We start from the raw sequence: 22336 nt of genomic DNA, 5'->3' as shown, positions 1-22336 counted from the left end.
TAAGTAGACAAACAGTATAGTCTAAGTAACGGTCAAATTATTATCAATTTGAAATAAGTAGTTGACAAAAACAACGATAACACTAACCTTAAAGTTCTTGATCTTGTTGAGTCCTCCGTTAACAGCCACGATGAGCTGATCCAGCAGCTTGTTGAACTCAAAGCCCTTGTCGTCTCCGAGCGAGAGGAACACGGCATCAGTTCCGAACAGCTTCACGTAGATGTCCAGGTCCAGCTCGTTGTTGTACGGGACTGATTCTGATTTCAGCTGTAGAGAAGAGATTAAATTCATATTAAATTAGAGTTATAAGGGATTCCGACGACCGTGCGAAGTGGAGATGAAACGCTCAACGTTTGAGAAAGTAACCGGAAACACGCTTAGATGAGAAAAAAGGAGAGACTTTCTCTAGCCTGTACTAATCTAATCCACTACCTCCGATTTTGATGGCATAAAAGAAGAAAAGTTTGTTCTCAGCGGTGGGCAGAAAAGCGTGTGGGTTAAACTTTATTTATAAAATGAATTGTTTTCTTGCAAAGTAGGAAGGCAATTCTAATATTTTTTATTTCTTATGATCCTAATAAATATTGGACACTTTTCTTGCTAAAATCATAAATATTTTCACGGATAGCAAACCAACGTTACTTTACAGATCTATTGTTACATTTTATCACCATCAACAAATTTAAGGCTCGAGGCGAGGCTCTTGCCACGGGAATTTTTTCTATTGCATTCTCTAGAAAAGTTGAACCTTGACGAACATTTCATAACGGCGGAAGAAACCGGGAAAAAGGGCTTTCCTTGATCTAAGTAAATCAAGATAATTAATAACCAACTCACATGCTTATCGAAGTTGTCAACCTCAGTCTTGATAGACCGGCGTCCCCTCCCCAAGCTCTGGTCGACCTTTTTGGAGGTCTCCTCGTAGCGCTTCTTGAGGTTGTCGTACAGGGTCTGCGGGTCCTCCGTGCGGAGGAGACCCTTGGGGCCGATGAAGTGTTCGATCACGCGGTCCAAGTTTCCTTGGCGACCTCCGATCTAGTGGGTACAAAAGATTTGATTAAATTTAGAAATGATTATCAAACTGTTAGTGACATTTAAAGGAATATAAATAAAATACTATTAAACAAGTATTTAGTACTATATTTCCCAATGCAATCATTAGAGGTGTGAAATAGGCAAAAATAAAGAATTAAATGCAAATGTCATGTAAACAAAATATTACTTAGCTGAGATTTTTTTTCTCTTTTTAGAAATTTCTTATAGGAAACTAGATCTGAAAATTAGTTTGTACTCATGACTGAGCGAAAAGCAGAAATGATTTGCACTAGTTTCAACACTGGACGAAAAGAAGTAATAAACGAAGACAATACCAACCTCGAGAACATTGAAGTTGTGTCCGAACAGCTCGGTGGTAACATTCAAGGTGGCAGACCTCGGCAAGAAGGAGTCCTGGGAGTAGATCACCGTCTGCTCCAGAGTCCCGCCGACGCCGAGCGCGTCCACGTTGTACGAGAGCTCGTGGAAGTAGGAGTACTTCCTGGTAATAAAAATATGTCTCTTATATGGTTGGTTTGGTTGTAACATCCAATAGGGAATATATATATATGGGATAAATAAATAAATAAAATAAATATATTAGGACAAATCACACAGATTGAGCTAGCCCCAAAGTAAGTTCGAGACTTGTGTTATGGGATACTAACTCAACGATACTATATTTTTATAACATATACATATATAGATAAACATCCAAGACCCGGGCCAATCAGAAAAAGATCATTTTCCATCATGACCCGACCGGGGATCGAACCCGGGACCTCTCGGTTCAGTGGTAAGAACTTTACCACTGCGCCACCGAGGTCGTCAAAGAAGTTAAGTTCTATGTTGTAAATGTATCTTGTATTAGTCTTGATTTTGTACAATAAAGTGTTCACATTTTTCGTACATTGCAAACAACTTTATGCTTTGTGTTGTGAAATTGTTGTGCAACATAAGAATATTCAGTAACTCTCTTCTTTGAAGCAGTGTTGATGTAATCAGTTAATGTAGTATGGCAACAATTAATATCTAGACTTGTAAGACAATCCTGTTATTATTTTAAATTATTTTTTTGCGATGGAAATCTAAACCAAGATCAGCCAGTTTAGCAAAATCTTAAATAACATGATTCTGATTAAATTTATTACTAAGTAGTGCATACCTGTCATCAACTTTGAATTGTTTGTTGCCGATTCTGCCGTAGTGTTGTTTGGCAAGATAGCGGTCGGGGTTGGCGGAGTTGCGGATGGCGCGCAGTGACGAGGTGATGAAACGACCAACTGTAACAATATGCATATTATTAAACTAATGAAATCTGAGGTATTCCTTAATTAATAATTTAGATCCATGAGTCGACTTTGGGACACTGATTTATTTTCAAGAAATCCTTGTACAGCATTATATATCTCGATGTATAAAATTTTCGAGAGAACAAGATTCAAAGCTTATGTTGCATGAAATAAATAAAAAAGAATATTAGGATAAATATATTAGGACAAACCACACATATTGAGCTAGCCCCAAAGTAAGTTCGAGACTTGTGTTATGGGATACTAACTCAACGATACTATATTTTATAACATATACATATATAGATAAACATCCAAGACCCGAGCCAATCCGAAAAATATCATTTTTCAATAAGAATATAGGAGAATCTGATGATAAAGAACAACTTACCCTGGTTGACAGGTTCGGATTGCAGTAAGTCAGCGATTTTGCTGGCGGAGCCTGCGCACGGGCACGCGATCACGGCCAGGTAGGCTTGGATGCGGAGCTCAGAGTCCAAATCGCGGTTGGCCAAGATTGAAAGGGCTGCGGTCTTGAGCTGAGACGAGAGGGTATGATGATTTAGATGGAGGAAGATACAGAAATAAAAGGTTCCCAAATTGTTACTTTGAATAGTGGATAACATTTTTTTTTATATATCACAGAACTGTTTTAAGTAGTTGTTAGTTACTTCAGATTCTACTAGTTACATAATCTAAGTACCTATCTTTCAAGTGTGATTTTTTGTTTTTCAGATCTTACTGTTGTAAATACCTCAACATTTATTTCAAAATAATCGTATCTACTTATAACTACTTTTCCTTTTCTATTTTCGTCCCTTACCTTTGCAGTGCAAGGGTCAGCGTGGAAGGCCTCTAACGCGGCAACCCTGACTCGAGACTTGACGCCATTATCATTGGCACAACGAGCCACCTTTTCCACGAGGTTGTCTTCAAGATGGCGGATGTTGCGGATTCCCTTCAGGACTGCGACCACCTGGGTGATTTAGAGATATTAGAATTTGAAAAAGAACATAGTGTATAAGAGTAAACAAGTGTGTAAGTAAAGATGCTAAATTGTATTAACAAAGATAGGAATGAAAATTGTGGGCACAGTTATAGAAAATATGACAATAATGTAACGTAATGAATTGAACCAAGAGTAGGTAAATTGTGAATTTAAATTTCATAAAAATTTTTTTTCGGTTTAGAAACATCTAGAAAAGCTATTATCTATTATTAGCTATATTGAAGGATAAAAATTGTAGACGTTGTGTAAAACAAAAAGTGACATTTTTTTACTGAATATAAATCAGTAAAATCACTAAATCCTCTTTGATTTTAGTCTTGCTCTTGCTGTTTCCAGCTAATGTTCAAAATAACGACATTTTCAAAATTATCTTTATGACAGAGTGACCCTAACGAACTATTAAGAGAGATTAAAGTAATCCATATGAACAGATAGACAGATTTTATCTGTTGGCACTTTCAGGGCTAAACTATTAGCCAATTTTGACAACATTTTGAATAGATATAAAGATTTAATGGCCCGAGGTCTAGCCTATGTTGGTCCGCGGGCGAAGAGGCGGCAAGACACAGATAGTTTAATGTAATAACAACAGAACTTACCAGATCCTCATCGACCTTGGTCTTCGGCTTGCAGTTGAGCTTGCCGGCGAGCTTGTTGCTCAACGCGACGACACCCTCGGGCTTGTCCTCGTGGCAGTTGTGGTCGCGGCAGTACGCGCCCGCCAGCGCGCCCACGCCCAGGTACACTTCTTTGGGGACGTGGGGATTGTCCAGGAGGGTCTGGAATTAATAGCTTACTTAGGACTTGGAGTCGGGGTCCTGGACGACATTATCTTCAATTTTTTCTATCTCAAATAGCACGTAATATATTCCACTCAATATTGTACTATATAATTAGGGCAGATCAATAGATCATATGGGGGCTAGAAAGATTAATTTCGCTACAGGCCTTTCAATCCCTTCAACCATCGTCTCGAGACATGCATATAATACTCTTAGTTTATTTTTTTTTGATCGTATTTGATGACAGGAAAACAGAGAGGTAACTAAAATGTTAATGTGATTTAAATAAAATCTGTCACCAGTTCGTTATCAATAAAATAGTCGTAAATAAAAGACATGATGAAGATAATAAACTCACAGCAGCAGCCTTGACAGCCTCATTGTTGACGTGCCTGGCGTTCCCGAGGGAGAGGTACACGAGGTTGTTCTCCAGACTACTGAGCTGTTTGCTCTTCAGCAAGTTGATGGAAGCCTCCAAGCTGTAGCCAGTTCCCGCGCGGAGGAGACCGTCGAGGAAGACACGTCTGGGGAATATGTGTTTGGGTCTAATTCATGTTCTTACTCAAATGTTTTTTTTTCGAAAACCATTTGGTAGTCGTTCCGACTCAACAATTAGTAGAGAATTTATTTATATAGCTAATGTTCGTTATAAATTACCGAAAAGATAATATGCGTGCCGATAGTCTGACTACTAAGAATGTCGAAAATTCTGCAAAGTGAAGAAAAAAAAGTAAGAAAGCAACCTCTGAAGTTAAACGGTTGAGGAATAACCGAAAGAACGTTCAAATGGATGTCGTGCCAAAGATAAATTAAAATGGATCATTGCTCAAATTCGTTTATAGTAATTTTAGACGAAATTAAAATGAATCTATGTGTTATTTTGCATAATCTTGAAAATTAGCATTAAATTGCGGTTTAGACAATAACTCAATATAATTTATTTGTACAAAGAGTTCATCACTACAGTTACTACTCACTTTTCCAGGTTGTTTCCTTTGACTTGTTGGAATACTTTCAGAAGATCATCTTTATTAGTGCTGCGGAGGATCTAAAACGAACAAAATACTATTAATAAACACACAAACACTCTAGCAGGATGATACCACCAACGATTTTATTATGCTTAAGTATTATTGTAGACTTCCGTTATGTAACAATGATAATGTGTGAGAAGTTGTTTTAGATATTTAGATGACTTTATAGCTAAAATAATCCGTTGGTTACTGTAATTTACTTTGTCAATTACATAAAGTATTTTAATCAGTTTTTGTTATGCACTCGTAGATCTCTTTTCGATCATTATAGTATTATTATTTATTATGATTAAGCAAATTTCATCTCTGATTTCCATTGCTGGTTTCACCAGATTTTCGTTGAAAAGTTTCTAAATAACTACATTTTTTATTCAAAGTAAAAATAAACTTATAAATAATTGGCGATCTTAATGTTAATAAAAAAGCATGTATTGAAAATCAGCATTATTAACAAAAACAAACAAAAGTTGTGAAAGAAGATTTAAATCTAGCTTCAGTGGTTGAAGGCTTTAGAACAACAAAATATTAAAAATAATAAGATTTAGCAATAGTTGACACAGCTTCTACAATAATAGGAGATTTACTAGTAGCTCATGTACTCTGAAATTGCGCTATGAGTTCCATACCATAGTTTTCCTTAGAGACAACAAAAAGGGTATGGAAAAATTAATTCAGGATCGGCGATCCAGGGCTTCCCAGCTTAGGCCCCAAATGTAACTACAAAGATTCGAGGATTTGAGGAGACATCAAAATAAATGACTCACCCTGACGAGTTGAGCGAAGAGTCCAGCAGATTTGGAGCTAGCTTCAGTGGTGAGGGTCTTGGCGGTGTCCTTGACGGCTTGCAGGGCGCTGTGGGCGTTGTTGTCGACGGCGGCGCCGTGCGGGTTCTCGAAGATGATGGTGCGGGCGCGGGTGCAGGCGCCTGCGTTAAGGGACAAAAATTTGGCACTGAGTTCGAAGGATGAGGACTAGTAAGGCGAATATTAGTGAAAGTAAGACGGCCCATAAATGCTATATATTGAGTATTTTGTGATATTTAACAAAATAATATTAATCCAAAAGTGGATCAAAGAGAAATAAAATGATCCTTTCATCCACCAATGGAGCCTAGTCAATGGATCAAGGTATGTACTCACCAGATGCAGCACCATTTCCTTTTCCGGTAAGCGTCAGTTTCGTGTACACCTTAGCCCTAGCTCCGTTCTCTCCGATAGAGAAAGGCTTGTACAGATACTCCTCAGTAGCCGCGACCTTCTCAGGAATGCCGTTGTTGACCTTTGATTCCACATTCAGGTTGGACTGGAGTACTTGGGTGTTTTTGATTTCCTGGTACAAACAAAAGTTGTAAATAATATCCTAAAAGTTGTTCAATACAAAACATGTCTACAAGTCAATCAAGGCTTATCAATACTGAACTGAGGGGCAAAAACACAAATTCTGCAAGGAAAACTAACAAAAAAAGGTAGGTACCCCAATCAAAGCTTAGAACTTAGGAACCAATACTATTACTGAAAATTAAATTTTAATTGATTCAATAACAACAATTTTGTGTGTCATGAAATCTATCTTTCATGTTAGCCTTATCCAAGTTCCTTCAGTTGCCCAAGATCCACATTTCTAGATTTTCCTTCTTCAGACCATTGGCATACATTTTGGTGTAGTGTTTTATTTTCAAACTAGCTGCATTAATTCTACCATTCAGGAATTTTACATGATGACACTTTCTAACGACATCGGAATTACATTTTCCCGGCGAGTGTCGTGCCGCGACCACAGATTTGTCATTGGCCACCGGCAAATCTTTACTGCGTTCTATTTAAATAATTTTATCATTATTTAGCAGTGTTATTGTTTTATTTGCAATCTATTATTTCTAGAGTAATACTTACAGCACTAGGATTGAGCACTGAAGTGATGAGGTCATTCTTGCCCTGTTCTCTGAAGGCGCAGCGAGAGAGATCCCTGCTGCGGTGGACCAGTACGGAGCTACCTTCTTGAGAGGAGAACGCTTCGGTGGGACACGCGCCGAAGATATCAGTCTGGAATTGTACAGGGAGTTACAATACAATATAATAATACAAAAGATACAGTTTAGAATCAATCCGCAAATTATATCTGTAAAGCTATATTATCTCAAAATGGCCAATGAATGATGAAAAACAAGCCCATCGTATATCTGAATGTGTGTTTCGAGTTTTGTCACTACATTTTATGTCGATAATGATTTATCACAGGCGTTGTTTAATATAGCTAAGTTATTAAACATGAGTTGTTCTGACAAGAACATATAATTTTTGTAAAAGTTTAATAGCAAAATTGACTAGCAAAAGTGTAAACCTTCAGTTTATTGATTCCTTCAGATTATGTCAGTCATTTGAAATGATGTATTTACCTCGACGGATGACTTGGTCTCGGTCTGCAGCAAAGAGATGATGGCCCTCTTGATGTTGAGCGACTTGCGGGAGTCCTCCTCCTCTGAGCAGATCTCAGGGCCAACCTTGCCATCTTGGAGGGTGAACCGGACCGGCTTCTCGATGCCCTCGGGGCAGGGGTACTTCTGTGGGAGATATTTAGGGGTTTGTAAGATCTACATAAATTATATTAACGGGACTTAGCACAAACCTATTTAATGTTGCGGACGTTTCAACGACCTTGTAGTCGCCGTGGTCGCAGCCAGACTGGAGTATTAGCGGTGTGAAGTTGCAGTGGTGGATGCAGTTTCTCAACAATTCCACTATTCGCACTAGTTTTTATAAGTCACATTAGTGTCGGTGCACGCTACACTCACAGTATCTACTATCAGTATCAACTTTTTATCCGAAATTGTTCGAGACTGTCTAATTTTTGCAATTATTGAATTCTATGCAGATGATAATTTATAACAATCTTCTCTATTGAAAGTCTTATGTTTTTTTAATTTAAATAGCTTGCCGTACTATCCGTTTACAATAATGACGGACAGAAGATAATATGTTTGGCTTGTGTTTGTTTTTATAAGATTTCATATCGAATAGGCGAACAAGTCCCGCCTTAAAAATGGATCACTTCATATGTCATCAACTGTAAGGGGCGCACATCCTCGCCAGCTGATAGTAACAAAAGCAGTCCCAGTGAAGATTTGATAGATAAATTTAAGATTCAACATTTTAATTAGTTCTTTCTACAGCTTCGCGTGAACATGAGAGATAAGAAGATCAAATCGAGAGTGAAATTATTTTTTTCAATAGCCAACTTTCCAAATAGAATTAGTTTTCTATATCACGTGAGTAGAAGGATGACCATTCCGAAAAATGAATTCCAACAAACCTCGCCATCTGGCCCGGAGATAGCCAGGTTCTGGACCACCAGCTCATTGACGCAGTTGCCGACAGACGTGACCGTGGCCTGGCCAAGCAGCTTCAGCCCAGTTTCCTGCTTGTCCGCCCCGGTCAGGTAGATCGACACTATACCTTCCACGCCATAGTTGTACTTGTGCCCGTTCAGGAATGTCGGGGCGGTTGCCGCTGATGTCAAAAAATATCATCAAAGTTTTATAAATTTACTTTTGGTGAATTTACTACTTCTTAACAGATATTTTTGTAAGTATTATTTTAATATATAGTATTTATTGTGATTTTTAGGTTTAGGTATTTCGTTTGGCATTTGACTGATTTAAAATTGGATTGCCTAATAAAAACTGTATATAACACATGTAACATGTAACAACTGTACATGTTATGAGTACATAACACACTCCTGTATTGTTAATTTTCTGTTTTATAGAAACATTCTTACTTTATTAAAAAGAAAATTGAAAAATTCTATACTTAATTCACACAAAAGTCCATATCATATAATCATAACTTTAAATTTGTATTTGTGTGAACAAGAATGTCTAAAAAGATCTCACATGAAAATGAACAACAATTAAGTACAAACGAATTAGGAAAAACAAGATATACAGTTATTATTGTTGATGACAATCCGATGTTATTGTCTTATAATCAAAGTTAAAAGTAAATAAGTAAGTATTGAAGATAAACAAGCAATTATAATAAATATATAGGGCTACTTACATCCTTTACAGCCTAGTGAACATTTATCTGTAATAAACACATTAATTTATGTCAATTAATTATGTACATATGATTATTGGACCTAATAAACAAGAAAATACCACACGCAGTGATAAAGGCTTAATACTATTTGCTCTTAATTGGTACATGGAAATTTTGGATCTTCATATACGTAGATTAAGTTTAGAATATAATTACCTATAGGTAGTCATTTATTCTTAGGTGATACATTTATGCCCAACTAGCTCCGCCCAGAGACTGCGCTCCCGTGGGAATTTCGGGATAAAAAGTACCCTATGTGTTATTCCAGGTTATATTGTAGTAGGTACCCGTGTACAGATTTCATAACAATCAATCCAGTAGACTTTGCGTGAAAGAGAACAAACACACACACATCCTCACAAACTTTTTAGTAGGATTAATCTAGGACATTTCACATTTAATTTTACAAATTGTGATACTTATTTAAATGTACAGGTACTCTTACAATGACGAACTCGTTGCCATTTTGTTTGTTTCTCGATTCAGCAGGTCAAACGAAACACGACTTTAATAAAATAATAGGTTTTATTTAATTTTTCACCCTTTTAATAGACAAATAATATTTTCAACGACAAAACAAATGTCAACATAGCAAATTTAGCGGGAGAAGAAACATCGAACGAAAAATAAAATTTTGATAATAGAACGTCAATTTGTTTATGACTTTTTCTTACGATTCTTGGTGGCCAGTTTGATTACTTAGTACTTCCCAGAAATTAAACATTTTCCTATATCTTATCAAAAGTAACGTAAACAAACATCAACATTTTTAACAAAGAGATAATTTCAAAGATCAAAGTTTAAAATTTGCGAAGTTCAGGAGTTCAAAAAATCGAACTTAATTATATTGTTAAATATTTTTTTTTTCTAAAATATCGGGTTCATATAACTTGATAATTTTGCTCTCAAAATTGCAATAGATACAAACTACCAACTGATAACAATGTTATAATAATATCGATCTTGCTATCGCCATGTTAGTTCATCTGAGGTCAAGGATGGGTGACCGCTTGACCAGCAACACTGTCGAGAATCCGGATCGAGGGTCAGTTAGAATACACAGATGTGTGACTCAGAATACATAGACTAGCTTCGTCCCGTTGCTATACTCCTAAGGAAATTGTCGGAAAGATTTATACAAACTTATTTTAAAAACTGTAACTGAACTATATATATAACAATTTTGTGTATCAAGTTGTTGACAAACAAACACATTTTTACATTTGTGGAATGAGTGCGAGTGACTCGTTCATTAATCGAAAATATACTTTCGGACCCTTGAGTCTGTATAAATATATTTTTTTAATATTTTAATCCTCAAGTGACCTTGTACAATATCAACTGAAGGTTAAGCAATTTTTTTTACTATGTAGTGATGTAGTGTTACTGCTAAGGGTGAGTTGCACTGTCAAAACTGACGTTGACTTTAACAGTAACGTTTAGATAAAACGGCGTACCCACTTTGCTTTTTTTGCTTAAAGTTAACATCAAAATTGATGGTGCAACTCACTTTTAGTGTTAGTTTAACATTGACATAATCAAAGAAAGCGCAGCCATCAATCAGCCGGTGATTGGATAAGCATTTCTTCCCCAGGGGCGACCACGTGACGACCGATTACCCAATTTGGCTGCAGGGGCCCGGTCCCTCCTGCCTTGTTTCAAGCCCGACCGGCGATTCTACAAATATTTTGATCTAAATACTTATTTCCAACAAAATTGTACGCCGATGACTGTGCGAAATGGAACTGAAAAAGTAAGGTAGTGAACGTTGGGTTCCGATGGTCTATGGCTGCGGAAGAAACCGGTAAAAACGCTTTAATGAAAAAGTTTACAAATACGATTTCTGAGCTAGATTCCTACAAAAGTATCACGTGTGCAGACGACATCGTCAGGTTGCAGGTCATACGTCAATTATTCAGGACAAACAGTCTTCATAGTCGTATTCACGGCTGAGGGTCGTGGTCATTACTTGGAATGAAACAACAACTTTCCCCGGTATTAATGGAGTTGTTTGCAATGTCTTCTTCATTTCACACGCAAGTTAATAATCAACCAGTGTGCAGTGTTTCCCTTCACCGAAAGCTGGTGGTGGTCGATGAAAACTATTACATACCTACATTAAGTCAGATTGGTATAAAAACTCATGTGGCACGAGCAGGATTCGAACCTGAGACCTTTCGATCCACTGGCGGGCGTCGTAACCATTACTCCACCACCGCTTCTTCGCAGATTAGCGTAAAAGAAAAGTAACCAATCGCTGAATGGACAGAAAAGGGCTGAAATTATGATGATGAAAACTGATGATGATCGCAGCAGTAGGAGTTGAGACACTTTCGTAATGGTCGGTCATTGGACAGGTGAACAAAAAAATCTTGCGCTACTCCGTGCTTCAAAAGGCAAGCGAAGCCGTTGGTCTTGGCTGTATTTGTTGTCGTAAACCCCCCAATCCGCATTGGATCCTAAAGGTCGGTGGCCATGGTCCATACTCCATAAGGAAGACCTGTGCTCCAGCAGTGGGCACACTATTGGTGCTAAATTGGTAACTGGTTGCTTGTAAACAATGTATAGTTTTCTGTAGTAAATAAATATTTCTTATATCTTTTTTTGCGTGTTGTTTTATATAAACGAAGTTCTAGAACCCATTTTATCACGCGGAGTCAATTGCAGTGTGGTATCCTGTGTACGGATGTGGCGGTTAAAGCCCAATTAGTTCGTATCAGACAGACACACAGACCTCCGATCAATGGATATGTTGATTTTATATAGGCATCTACATAGGTTATGATTCCATTCTGAAATAGCCGAATAATCATTGTGAACATTTAGAATATTTAGAGAAGAACCACACCATATCTGTCATCCGTATGACCACACCATATCTCCGTATGGATTTCGTACGAGACAACGAAGACACATATTTGGCAGCAGATAGGTAATAATATCATTACAAAGGAGGGTTGCTTGGCAGCGTCACAGGCCTGAATACAGCCGAGAACAAGCAGAGATGAGACAGAATGTTAAATTAGCATGTGGCAAGTAAGCACACATCACAACGAATGGACACTATAAGAGTCTAGAGAAGAAAACCTAGGTCACACATGCTTTGTCGACTAAGGATGTCAATGACCCTGCGATGTGGATATGAAAACGCTCAACGGCTGAGGAAGAAAGCGGGAGAACTATATAGAGAAGAAGTAGACACACTGGATTACCAGAATTAACAATCCTAAATGGCAATATGAGGGCACTTTTCGCCTTGGCAGTGACCGGAGATAACACAGCAAATATATGTAGAAGATAATACTCTTTGTTTTATCGTGACCCTCGAACTTGCTATCTCTAGTGCTTAAATATAATTGTTTGTTAGTGTCTTAGGCAGTTTCCGTTAGATGATGTTATTACAGATGTGAAGAGTTATTTATGTATATTAATGATTGTATTAACATTTAGGACAAGAAGTACACGAAGATTTTCTGTGTCATTTAAATTAAATAACTGAACAAAGCTAACCCTTTTCAGGATTCATTCACTATTTAATCGTGTGTCGTTTATTGTGACCTAGTTATTAGCTCATGTTTCGCCTTGTGTAACTAACTATATCTATTCCAAATTTCATCAAAATTGGCACGACACGTTGCAGCGGTTTAGCAGTTAAAGCGTGAAAGTGATACAAAGTACATTTATTTACGAATGGCATTTATTATTTTATCATTTTAAAAAACAATACCTTTTATATTCGTTATCGCGTCAAAACCGTCTTTTTTAACAAAAGTTGTCTGAGTTCACATTATTTCTCGCCAGTGGCCATGATATCACAATCTAGAGGTGATGGGTTATCTATGTTTGTTGCAAATTGTCAAGAGATAGGTCCTTAGTGACAGTGCGTCTCTTTCGCACGTTATACACAGAGGTGAGAGGTGAAAATCCTGATAAATTTGTTATAATTAAGAATTTTTAATTAGATCGCGTGCTTTGGTTTGTAAAGCTATAATTATGTTTCATAATTTTAAAAATCTTTGTTTACAATTTGCGCTGAAAATGTTGTGATAATGTATATTTGTTAAGTAAGCACGGATTTTTATCTATACGAGTATATAAAGTGTGGAATTACCTTGAAACCTACGAATTAGGGATCTTAGTAATTTTTGAACCTACTCTAACACCTCACGTACGGTTACAATCAGTCTACATTGAGGTCAAACGCGTCTATAAAATGACTACACGTCAAAAATCATGATTTTATTTTGTGAAACAAAAAGTGGCTAAAATTTTTTTGCATGTTTTTATCAAACCATACTACAACCACACATATAGAAAGACATGTTATTTTATTAGCTACACTTTAACTACACTTGCAGTAAAATATCCCAAGAACGAACGCCCCTGTGCTGAAGATACAACGCATAGAAAATGTGTGGTGCATGTAAATTTATATCATAACCTATGTAAAACAACGGAGCGGCAACGCGTTACATCAACACTATAGAGGACGACAGTGCAATGAGGCCAGATCCTTAGTTCCGACTAAAATAAAGTATATATTTAAATTTGTAGTTATTAAAACACTAACATCATTCTGCATTAGGCCCGCGTGGTGGGTGCTCCATCCGCCTTGTCTATCCATAAGAAGATCCATAAGAAGTTAAGGTTATGTGCTGTCGATTGTAGCTAGGTATCGTAATTATTTTGATATGTTCAACAAAAAAATATTACTTTAAGCTTGTACTTTTGTAACTAGGTATATTAATTAATTTATTAAATAATATATAACAGATTTTGTTGTTTAATCATTGTTTTGAATAACTTTAACAACCTCGAATTTAATCGATAACAAAATAGAACACTGGAAAAGTTACAGGATATCATGAAGGTAGGTAGTTCACGAATTGACAACCAAGCGTACCGCCCACCAACAACAGCATATCTATATATGTACACATCTCTGTACCTCTATATAGAGTATTCATATCTCTATATATACATATGTATATATAGAGATATGAATACCAAATGTGCCGTCAAAGTATATAACTAACAAGTTATATATCTACAGGTCTTATCGATTCGGGGTGGGTCTAGCCACAGATCCAACACCACACTTAATAAAAATATAAAAAAAAACACATACCTGTATACGCTGGTTTCCATAGAACGGAAAGTATTAACACTAATACGGACAAACTAATACTAGTTGTCCCCATAATGAGGGGTTAAAGTTACACTATATCAGTCTGGGTTTCCTATACTAACAATACTTTAGTGTGAGTCCCACCAAGAACGACGGGCTAATGCGATGGGACCTCAGGGGCACCTGCTTATATAGACACGGTTAGACCCCGCGCCCGCCAATCCCGATTAGTTCGAAATACGAATCGTAATAATGACTCTGGTTAACGATAATAAACTTGGCTCTTCTAATTTTGAATTTAATTTATATTTATTTTTAAATCCAACAATTTGCTCTTCTCATTTTTTTTTTTTAATTTCACATGACACAGATAACACTACTTTATTAATAAACTGTGTTTCTGATATATGTTTTGAAATGGTTTTATTGAGTTTTGATACACAAAATTAAAAAATAAAATAAATGAATCGGTTAAATGTACGCCTTGTGCATTTAACATGGCGGCAATCGCTTCAGTACTGAAGAGAACAATATGGTCGTTCCTTTTTTTTTCAAGTTAACAATTAGACCCACTTAATTCTTTCGCTTTTATTGTCTGGCGTGAAACAGATTTCACGGCATATAACGTAGTCTGAATAATATCTAATATTTATGATTTTGAATTGTTCAATAATGCAGATAAATTACATAATGCAAGGACACGCCAACTATAGTGTAACTAACCAATCATTATGAAATTTCGCGCTTAGATAGGGCACTACGGATAAGGGTATTATAGACTATCCTTCTATCCTGGATGAAATACTGTTCCCTATTCTTTCTTTCACTATAAATTAAGTAAATAGCTATGTGTTAGGGTTATTATTAGATTCCTTACATTACCTCGGATGTAACATAGGATATGTGATGACATCCTACTAATATTACCTAGAAATGGAATATTTGTGAGGATGTATGCTTGTTACGAGTACACTTTCACGCAAAATCTACAGGACCGATTGTTATGAATTTTGGTACACGGGTAGAATATTATCAATACATATAATAAAACAGTAAAAAAAGTGTTTCTGTACATTGAAGATATTTAAATTAAAAAAAAAATTGAGATCGATAGAGAATCAGTAATAGAATAAGAATTTTAAAAAAAGCCTGTCTATTTGTCTGTTTGTTTGCACACGCTAATCTCTGGATCTACTGGATGGATTTGAATGAAACATTTTTGTTATATAGCTATAAAGCCTGGTCAACATATAGGGTGTAAAAGATTTTGAAAACTGGAACACCTGATGTAGACCTATGATGGTACAGCTAAACTATAGGGAATATAGAAATGACGACTTAACAAAAATTGCTCGGTCTGATGAGCAGTTTCTGTTGAGGTATAAAAATCGAAGATCTGGAACACCTGAAGAGGTCATAATAGTTCAGCTAAACTACTTTTTCAGTCTGATTAGCATCTTCTGTATAGGTATCGTTACATTTGTCTGACTCCTTACCAAAAAATGTTCGGCCACGCGAACTTAGTCGCAGGCATCAGCTAGTCTGTAATAAACATAGGATACTTTTTGTTTTGAAATTCCCACGGGAGCGAAACCTCGGGGCGTAGGCCTGATATTCTCATTTGATATGCTGTTGTTGCTCATTTTTTTATCTATATTCACGTGAGATGATTGGATTTTAACGCAGGAACCACATGCTATGGCCGACAGCGCTTCTATTAGCCTAATATTGATAATTCTTAGAGTTGTACCTACTTATCTATTTAAGTGGCTACAAGTTTACTGTATTGTATTCATAGGTAAATTGTAAATAGGTAATAAGTTTTGTATATTTTCTTGTTATGATAACATTGCTTTAACACTCTTTTGTTCTGTTCTGCGCTTGTTTGTGTGGTATTTTTTACGCGCAGTTTCCAGTTAAAATAAATAAAATCTTATCAGCCATATTGTTTAGGTTTTCTTCTTCTTATCGAGATTTTATTGCCAGCACTGGTGTGAGAATATATTTAATTCCTCTAAAAACATCTGACATGACTTAAGAATGCTGTCGTTTATTGGTTAATTTTTGACGACCTCGGTGGCGCAGTGGTAAGGTTCTAGCCACTGAACCGAGAGGTCCCGGGTTCGATCCCCGGTCGGGTCATGATGGAAAATGATCTTTTTCTGATTGGCCCGTGTCTTGGATGTTTATATTTGTTATAAAATATAGTATCCTTTAGTTAGTATCCCATAACACAAGTCTCGAACTTACTTTGGGGCTAGCTCAATCTGTGTGATTTGTCCTAATATATTTATTTATTTATTATTATTTAATCACTTTTTTCAAGGTTCACTTGTTTTTAAGGTGATAATCAGTCCAAGAGACACGGCTGTCGAAGAAGGCTTGCGAATCGCTAGTGACAAGAGCATAACCGATAATTTCAGAAATTTGAGGTCGTTGCAGATGGCATCGACACGTCAAGAAGCTCATAAATGAGAAGAATGAGACGGAAGAATGAGAAGCTCGTTAATGAGAAGAATGAGAGGTTTTGAGTAAGAATTAAATAAATGTTGATTTAAATGCTTCTTAGCTCATTGACTCTGCTTTTGTGAGGACCGATACGACAGCACAGATCTTTCTGTGGTGTGGTGTGAGCATTATCTGTGACATCATAAAGGTTATTTCAGTGTGCAGGTGGTGTCTGTCTGTCTACGTGGCACCGTAGCTCATCAACGGGTGAATCGATTTGGATGCGTTTTTTTTTAATACAAAATCAAAATCAAATCATTTATTCAGAAATTAGGCCTTCACAGGCACTTTTTCACGTCATATTCTAAATTAAATGATGTTTACCAAAGCTACAAACTGCTAGCATTTCGGAACGACCACTGCTGAGAAGAAATGCCGAAAGAAACTCATTCAAACAGTGTTGGTCCCTGTTATGCCAGAAGGGCTTAGATACGATAGCTAATTTTTATGCGGTGGTTCTTAGACATACTTGATCTAGATCGGTTCAGCCGTTCAAAGTTGTAGCGCAATGAATATTGAAAGTCAGGGGTTTTTTTTTAAGTTGTTTAACAAATAATTTGGTTTGTTAATCCTATATTTGTTGGGGACGTAAAAACAACTAGGAAAGGTAATTGTGGAAAGAAAAGACATATTGCGCCCAGATAATAGGATAAAACAAGGCAGTTGATGATGATTATTGTGTAAATTTGGAATCAAACTTATCGCATGTCTAATTTTGTACATGTAAAGAAACTTAGCTTGAAGAAATTAACAATTTGGAATGAGATCTAATAACGTAATTGGGTAATTAGTGAAGCGGTTGTTTACACTGGTGATAAATAATGTTTGTTACAAACGAACGTTGCTCTCTGATACCAATGCGAAGCTATACGTGCTCGTAACAACGCATTTTATGGTATACAATCTTTAACTATCGACTTGTAAATGTCTCATTTAGACCCGAGGCGTTTATGACAAGTTTAAAGGTCATTTTTAATTGAAAATTCTGAAATCGAGCGGGAATTGAACCCACGCCTCTGTCTATCCGGGACAGTGCTTTTAACCACTGATCTATAAAGACCATGCCAGTTCGGCCGAATGAATTCATCTCTTTAATATTTTCATTAGAGAGTGGGTTTTCTTAATTAATCAACATACATCACTGTTACAAGAAATTTAAAGTTTGTCTTTGTGAATTTCCAATACTTAGATATTTTTCCCAGGCTGGTAGGCAAGGATGGATGGATGGAGATGAAGAATTGGATGATCGCTTCAAAAATAACGAAGATTCAAATACCTAAATGTTGAATCTTTTCTTTAAGGTCCTAGGTTCGAATTCTACTCGTGCCACACGATTTTGTATACCAGTCTGACTCATGTATAGTAGTTTTCAGTGACCACCACTTGGGTCCGGTGAAGGATAACAAGGATAACATTGAAAAGGTGCGCACTGGTTGATTATCAACTTGTGTGTTAAATGGAGGAGGCAATGGCAAACCACTGCATTAATAGTGGCAAGACAGTCGTTGTGTTTCATTTCACGTAACGACCACGACCCTCATGACTGGGTTTGGGTTTGAAAAAAATGTAGGGAAAATTATGCCATCAGCAGAAATTAAACTATCAATATTAACTGGCTGCATCCGCCTTCGACACAAAGTTGAGTTGCATTTCAATGAAATCAGTTATCTTGTCTATGACTCAGTAGCCTTCTCTCATAGACTTGTATTCCCTATGGCTGGATAGATATAAATCTTTTTGTTTTTGTTTATATTTATCCTTTTGATCGCGTACCCTGAAAAATGCTAACATCATAGGAACCTACAATGTTTAAATGAGTTTCATTTAGGATCAGGTTCCCTATTTTTATGCATACAATTTTATGTCATAATTTAACATGGCATACTTTTACTTATCATAATAAAAGTTATGCACAATATTAATTTGGCAAGTTAAGTTTTAGGCACAATTTTTACGTATATCTACTATAAGCATAATATTCTAAATATATCATATTATACATATATAAATATACCATAATCATATGGGTGGCCCAAGGGCCATCCCGCCACTAGCTTTATGCAAATCAAAATTATGGCATAATACGTTAACCTAAACTATAATTATGCTCATTAAAAAGGGATGCCAAAAAACAAGTATGTCAAAATATTATTATATATGTGAAAAAATGTATGCCGAACTCTCCTAACTCTATGCTAAATTAAATTAGGATAAAAAATTTATACGAATAAAAAGGGATCCTGGACGGCATATTCGCCGATACGCTAAAGAATATTATTGGATTGGACGGTTGAAAGAATTAGAGGGAGACCTTTTTGTACAGCAGCAAGATACGTCATTTGAAGGTTAAAAAAATGTGACAACATTTTTAGTCTAGTTCGTTACAGGTCGGTGGATATCAACAAAAATATTTAATGATACTTGAACTATATGATCTTCGTATCACATGTTTGATCCCTTAGGGAAAATACATATTTGTGCATACGTGAGTAAATGTCAAGCAAGGGAAAGCACGCGAATAATATTACAAAATGCGAGATTGGATGTCTAAATCTACAAGATGAATTACGGTAAAATTTGGTACATTATTAATTTGAAATACAGAGTATTTTTATCCTTAAATTTCTACGGAAATGAAGCTCCGCGACCCAGTTAGTAGATATTTATGATTACTTGGTACTAGACGCGGTAGGCAGTCGTATCAGATGCCTTTATCTGACACCAGTGTTAGCAATTAACACAATCTAAAAGAAAGAAAGAGGCAACAATAACATCCTAACGGACGATTGACGCCAGTCAGGTCAGTTTTAAATTACAGCCGGTCAGAAAATTTTATTTTTTTATGCTTTTCGGTATCGTAAATTGGGAGATTCTGTCAAGAGTTCACAATAATTAATTTAGCCCTTCACCCACCCATGGCTCCACCAACCTTGACTTTTGGTTTGACTTGATAATATGATGATAATATCATTATATTAGCTAAAGTGATGCAAATGATTTATCTTTTCAAGAAGTGGGCCCTCAGACCACACGCACATTCTGTTGAAATGCTGATAGGTATATAATAATACAGGTACATAAATAAATAGTAATTACATAATAAATTGATTGATTTTAAGATATATTTAAGTATATTCGAAATGTGCTTGTGGTCTGAGGGTCCACTTCTTGAAATTCTATGAAATTATGCTTGGTGTTTAGTTAATATTTCAAAAGAATTGTGAATGATATGACATTTCATACAATGCGAGTTGTTATGAATGAATAAATGAATATACAGGTACTTCCACCCGGCGCACCTTTCTTGACTTCCCTACAAATATCTCTATCATGTTCCTTCGTCCCTCCTTCGTCCCTCCTTCATCCCTCCTTCGTCCCTCCTTCGTCCCTCCTTCGTCCCTCCTTCGTCCCTCCTTCGTCCCTCCTTCGTCCCTCCTTCGTCCCTCCTTCGTCCCCTCCCAGCCAACGGGCAACTTTTTTTTTGAAGATATCAAGTGAAAATGTAGTTATAGTTTTATCTAATATCAACAACTAAGGACAGTTATTATCATTATAATTTCTATACATTCCAAATATATTTAGTTTCAAAGGTCAATGTCGGACGTTCACAGTCGCCATTTTATCAGCTGTGCGCGATACAGCACACAAACTTCACGAAACACCATGATATAATGTAGGCTGAGAATTACAGTTTTGAAAATAAAGAATTGAATCATTCACCTCGAGAAATTTCAATCCGGTGTTCGGTTTGTAGGGTTTCGGGACGTCACAGCTGCGAATTAAACCTGGAATATGACAGTGTAAGTGAATGCGTGCGTCTCTGTGTCTCCTCTGAGTGTTTACCTATTTATCAGCGGTCGAACGTCAAAACTTAGGCTTTCCTACCTTCATTCTGTCCGTATAACTGTGTCGTTCAGTTCTATCAATAGATCTAAACGGAGAGAACAATCCATTGAGTCATACTATATATTTTTCAACATTTAAAATTCTTTATTCAGCTTAGGATATGATGTACATCATAAATTGACGTCAAAAATTTCTTAAAACTAAGTCTACTGCTACTTCCAAAGCGAAGTGAAGAAGCGGCGCTGAAAATTCACCGCAGCCTTCTCATCCAAATACGTCTGTTTGCGTGTAGGAAGACGAGTGACAGAAATTGATCGATGTTATTCATCACAATTCAACAAATAATTCCTCTCAATTATAATAATCGTATAGATAACTTAAGTTGCGCTTGCGCAATGTCGTAACTCTTAAATAGCTAATTAATAATAATAATTTATACATCACAAGCGAGTGGCCGATACAAGGTTGTTGCTCTTTAGCGTACAGTCGACTGCAAGTTAGGTTATCAAATGACTGGTTATTAAGTCCACTAGACAGGTAGAAAGCTCCTTAATATATTATATTGTGTACGCGTGGTCTAAGTTCGCGGCGAACAACTAGTTTTAATATATTCAATATTTTTGCCCAGTAATGTGTACTGAAAATTAACCATAGTTCATTTGCCAGTTTATTATCATTAATTATAACATAATAATCCTCGCGATCGTTTAGAGTTAGATATAGTTAGGAAACGTTGTAAAATGTTGCTTTCGACATGCTATAGAAATTATATCGATAACACTGAGTCAAACATAAAGAAAAACCCTAAGGCCTTTTGGACTTTTATTAAGCAGAGAAAAAGCTCATCGCGTAGCGCAATTCCCTCTATGTTGCATTCTGAAGAAACGGGTGCTGCCGGCACTGGTCAGGAATGGCTATTTTTCGGTTCCACCGTGTAAGACCAGATTGGGTAAGCGTGCACCTATGTCTAGATTTATATTAACTTTTAATAATTGGCATAAAATTTGCGATTTAGATATAATTCATGATACGCCTAAAATGATGAAAAACAAAATTTTACAAAATTGAAACTATACTTAAAAATAAAAATCTAAAATTAAATTCCAAAAGTTGTTAAATCGTTGATTTTATTGATTATACTAGATATGTATATAGGTATACTAGGTATATATTTTATTGCATGTGAAAGTATCAACGTAATAAAAGTTGTAGTGAATGCCGTGCACGTCTGTAAAAGATGTAAACATTAGAACTAGACTTAAGATTTAATGTAAAAATGTAATGCATATGTTTATATTGTTGATGTGCCAATAAATAAATAAATAAATAAATAATAAATAATTTATAATGTTTGTTTAACAATTACATTAATAAAATATATTCAGTGCCCATTTAAGTATCACAAATTTAAAAATTAGCTAAATTCACACAATATGAGAGGACATGCAATACAAAAAAGAATCGATTTGATTAATACTCACAACATTTAATCTAAAGCTACCTTTTACATTGTTTTTATTAAAGATTAAAGATTAATTAACTGAACGTTCAATTTGTATGACAAAGTACAAAAAATGTTAGTTGCTTTTGCAATAAAATTAT

The 22336-nt window shown here is 36.1% G+C and overlaps 1 protein-coding gene across 2 annotated transcripts in view; it reads right to left on the bottom strand.

The window, feature by feature from the left end:
- Positions 1-14551, bottom strand: part of apolpp (apolipophorin) — a 42612-nt gene extending 28061 nt beyond the window's left edge. For both annotated transcript variants that reach the window (XM_053763029.2, XM_053763031.2), the window contains exons 1-16: positions 14381-14551; positions 9211-9237; positions 8462-8658; positions 7548-7712; positions 7045-7194; positions 6292-6481; positions 5917-6077; positions 5096-5166; positions 4477-4642; positions 3936-4115; positions 3151-3303; positions 2719-2866; positions 2201-2318; positions 1375-1537; positions 838-1035; positions 88-267 (exon numbers count right to left, since the gene is read on the bottom strand). In XM_053763029.2, the coding sequence (XP_053619004.1) occupies positions 88-267; positions 838-1035; positions 1375-1537; positions 2201-2318; positions 2719-2866; positions 3151-3303; positions 3936-4115; positions 4477-4642; positions 5096-5166; positions 5917-6077; positions 6292-6481; positions 7045-7194; positions 7548-7712; positions 8462-8658; positions 9211-9237; positions 14381-14453 (2340 nt within the window). In that variant the 5' untranslated portion in view covers positions 14454-14551. The remainder of the gene's footprint in view (positions 1-87; positions 268-837; positions 1036-1374; positions 1538-2200; positions 2319-2718; positions 2867-3150; positions 3304-3935; positions 4116-4476; positions 4643-5095; positions 5167-5916; positions 6078-6291; positions 6482-7044; positions 7195-7547; positions 7713-8461; positions 8659-9210; positions 9238-14380) is intronic.
- Positions 14552-22336: the final 7785 nt, after the last annotated feature.

This window comes from Plodia interpunctella, chromosome 23 (assembly GCF_027563975.2).
Source record: "Plodia interpunctella isolate USDA-ARS_2022_Savannah chromosome 23, ilPloInte3.2, whole genome shotgun sequence".
In the NCBI taxonomy this organism is placed as follows: Eukaryota; Metazoa; Arthropoda; class Insecta; order Lepidoptera; family Pyralidae; genus Plodia; species Plodia interpunctella.
This window is presented reverse-complemented; position numbering and strand designations above follow the sequence as displayed.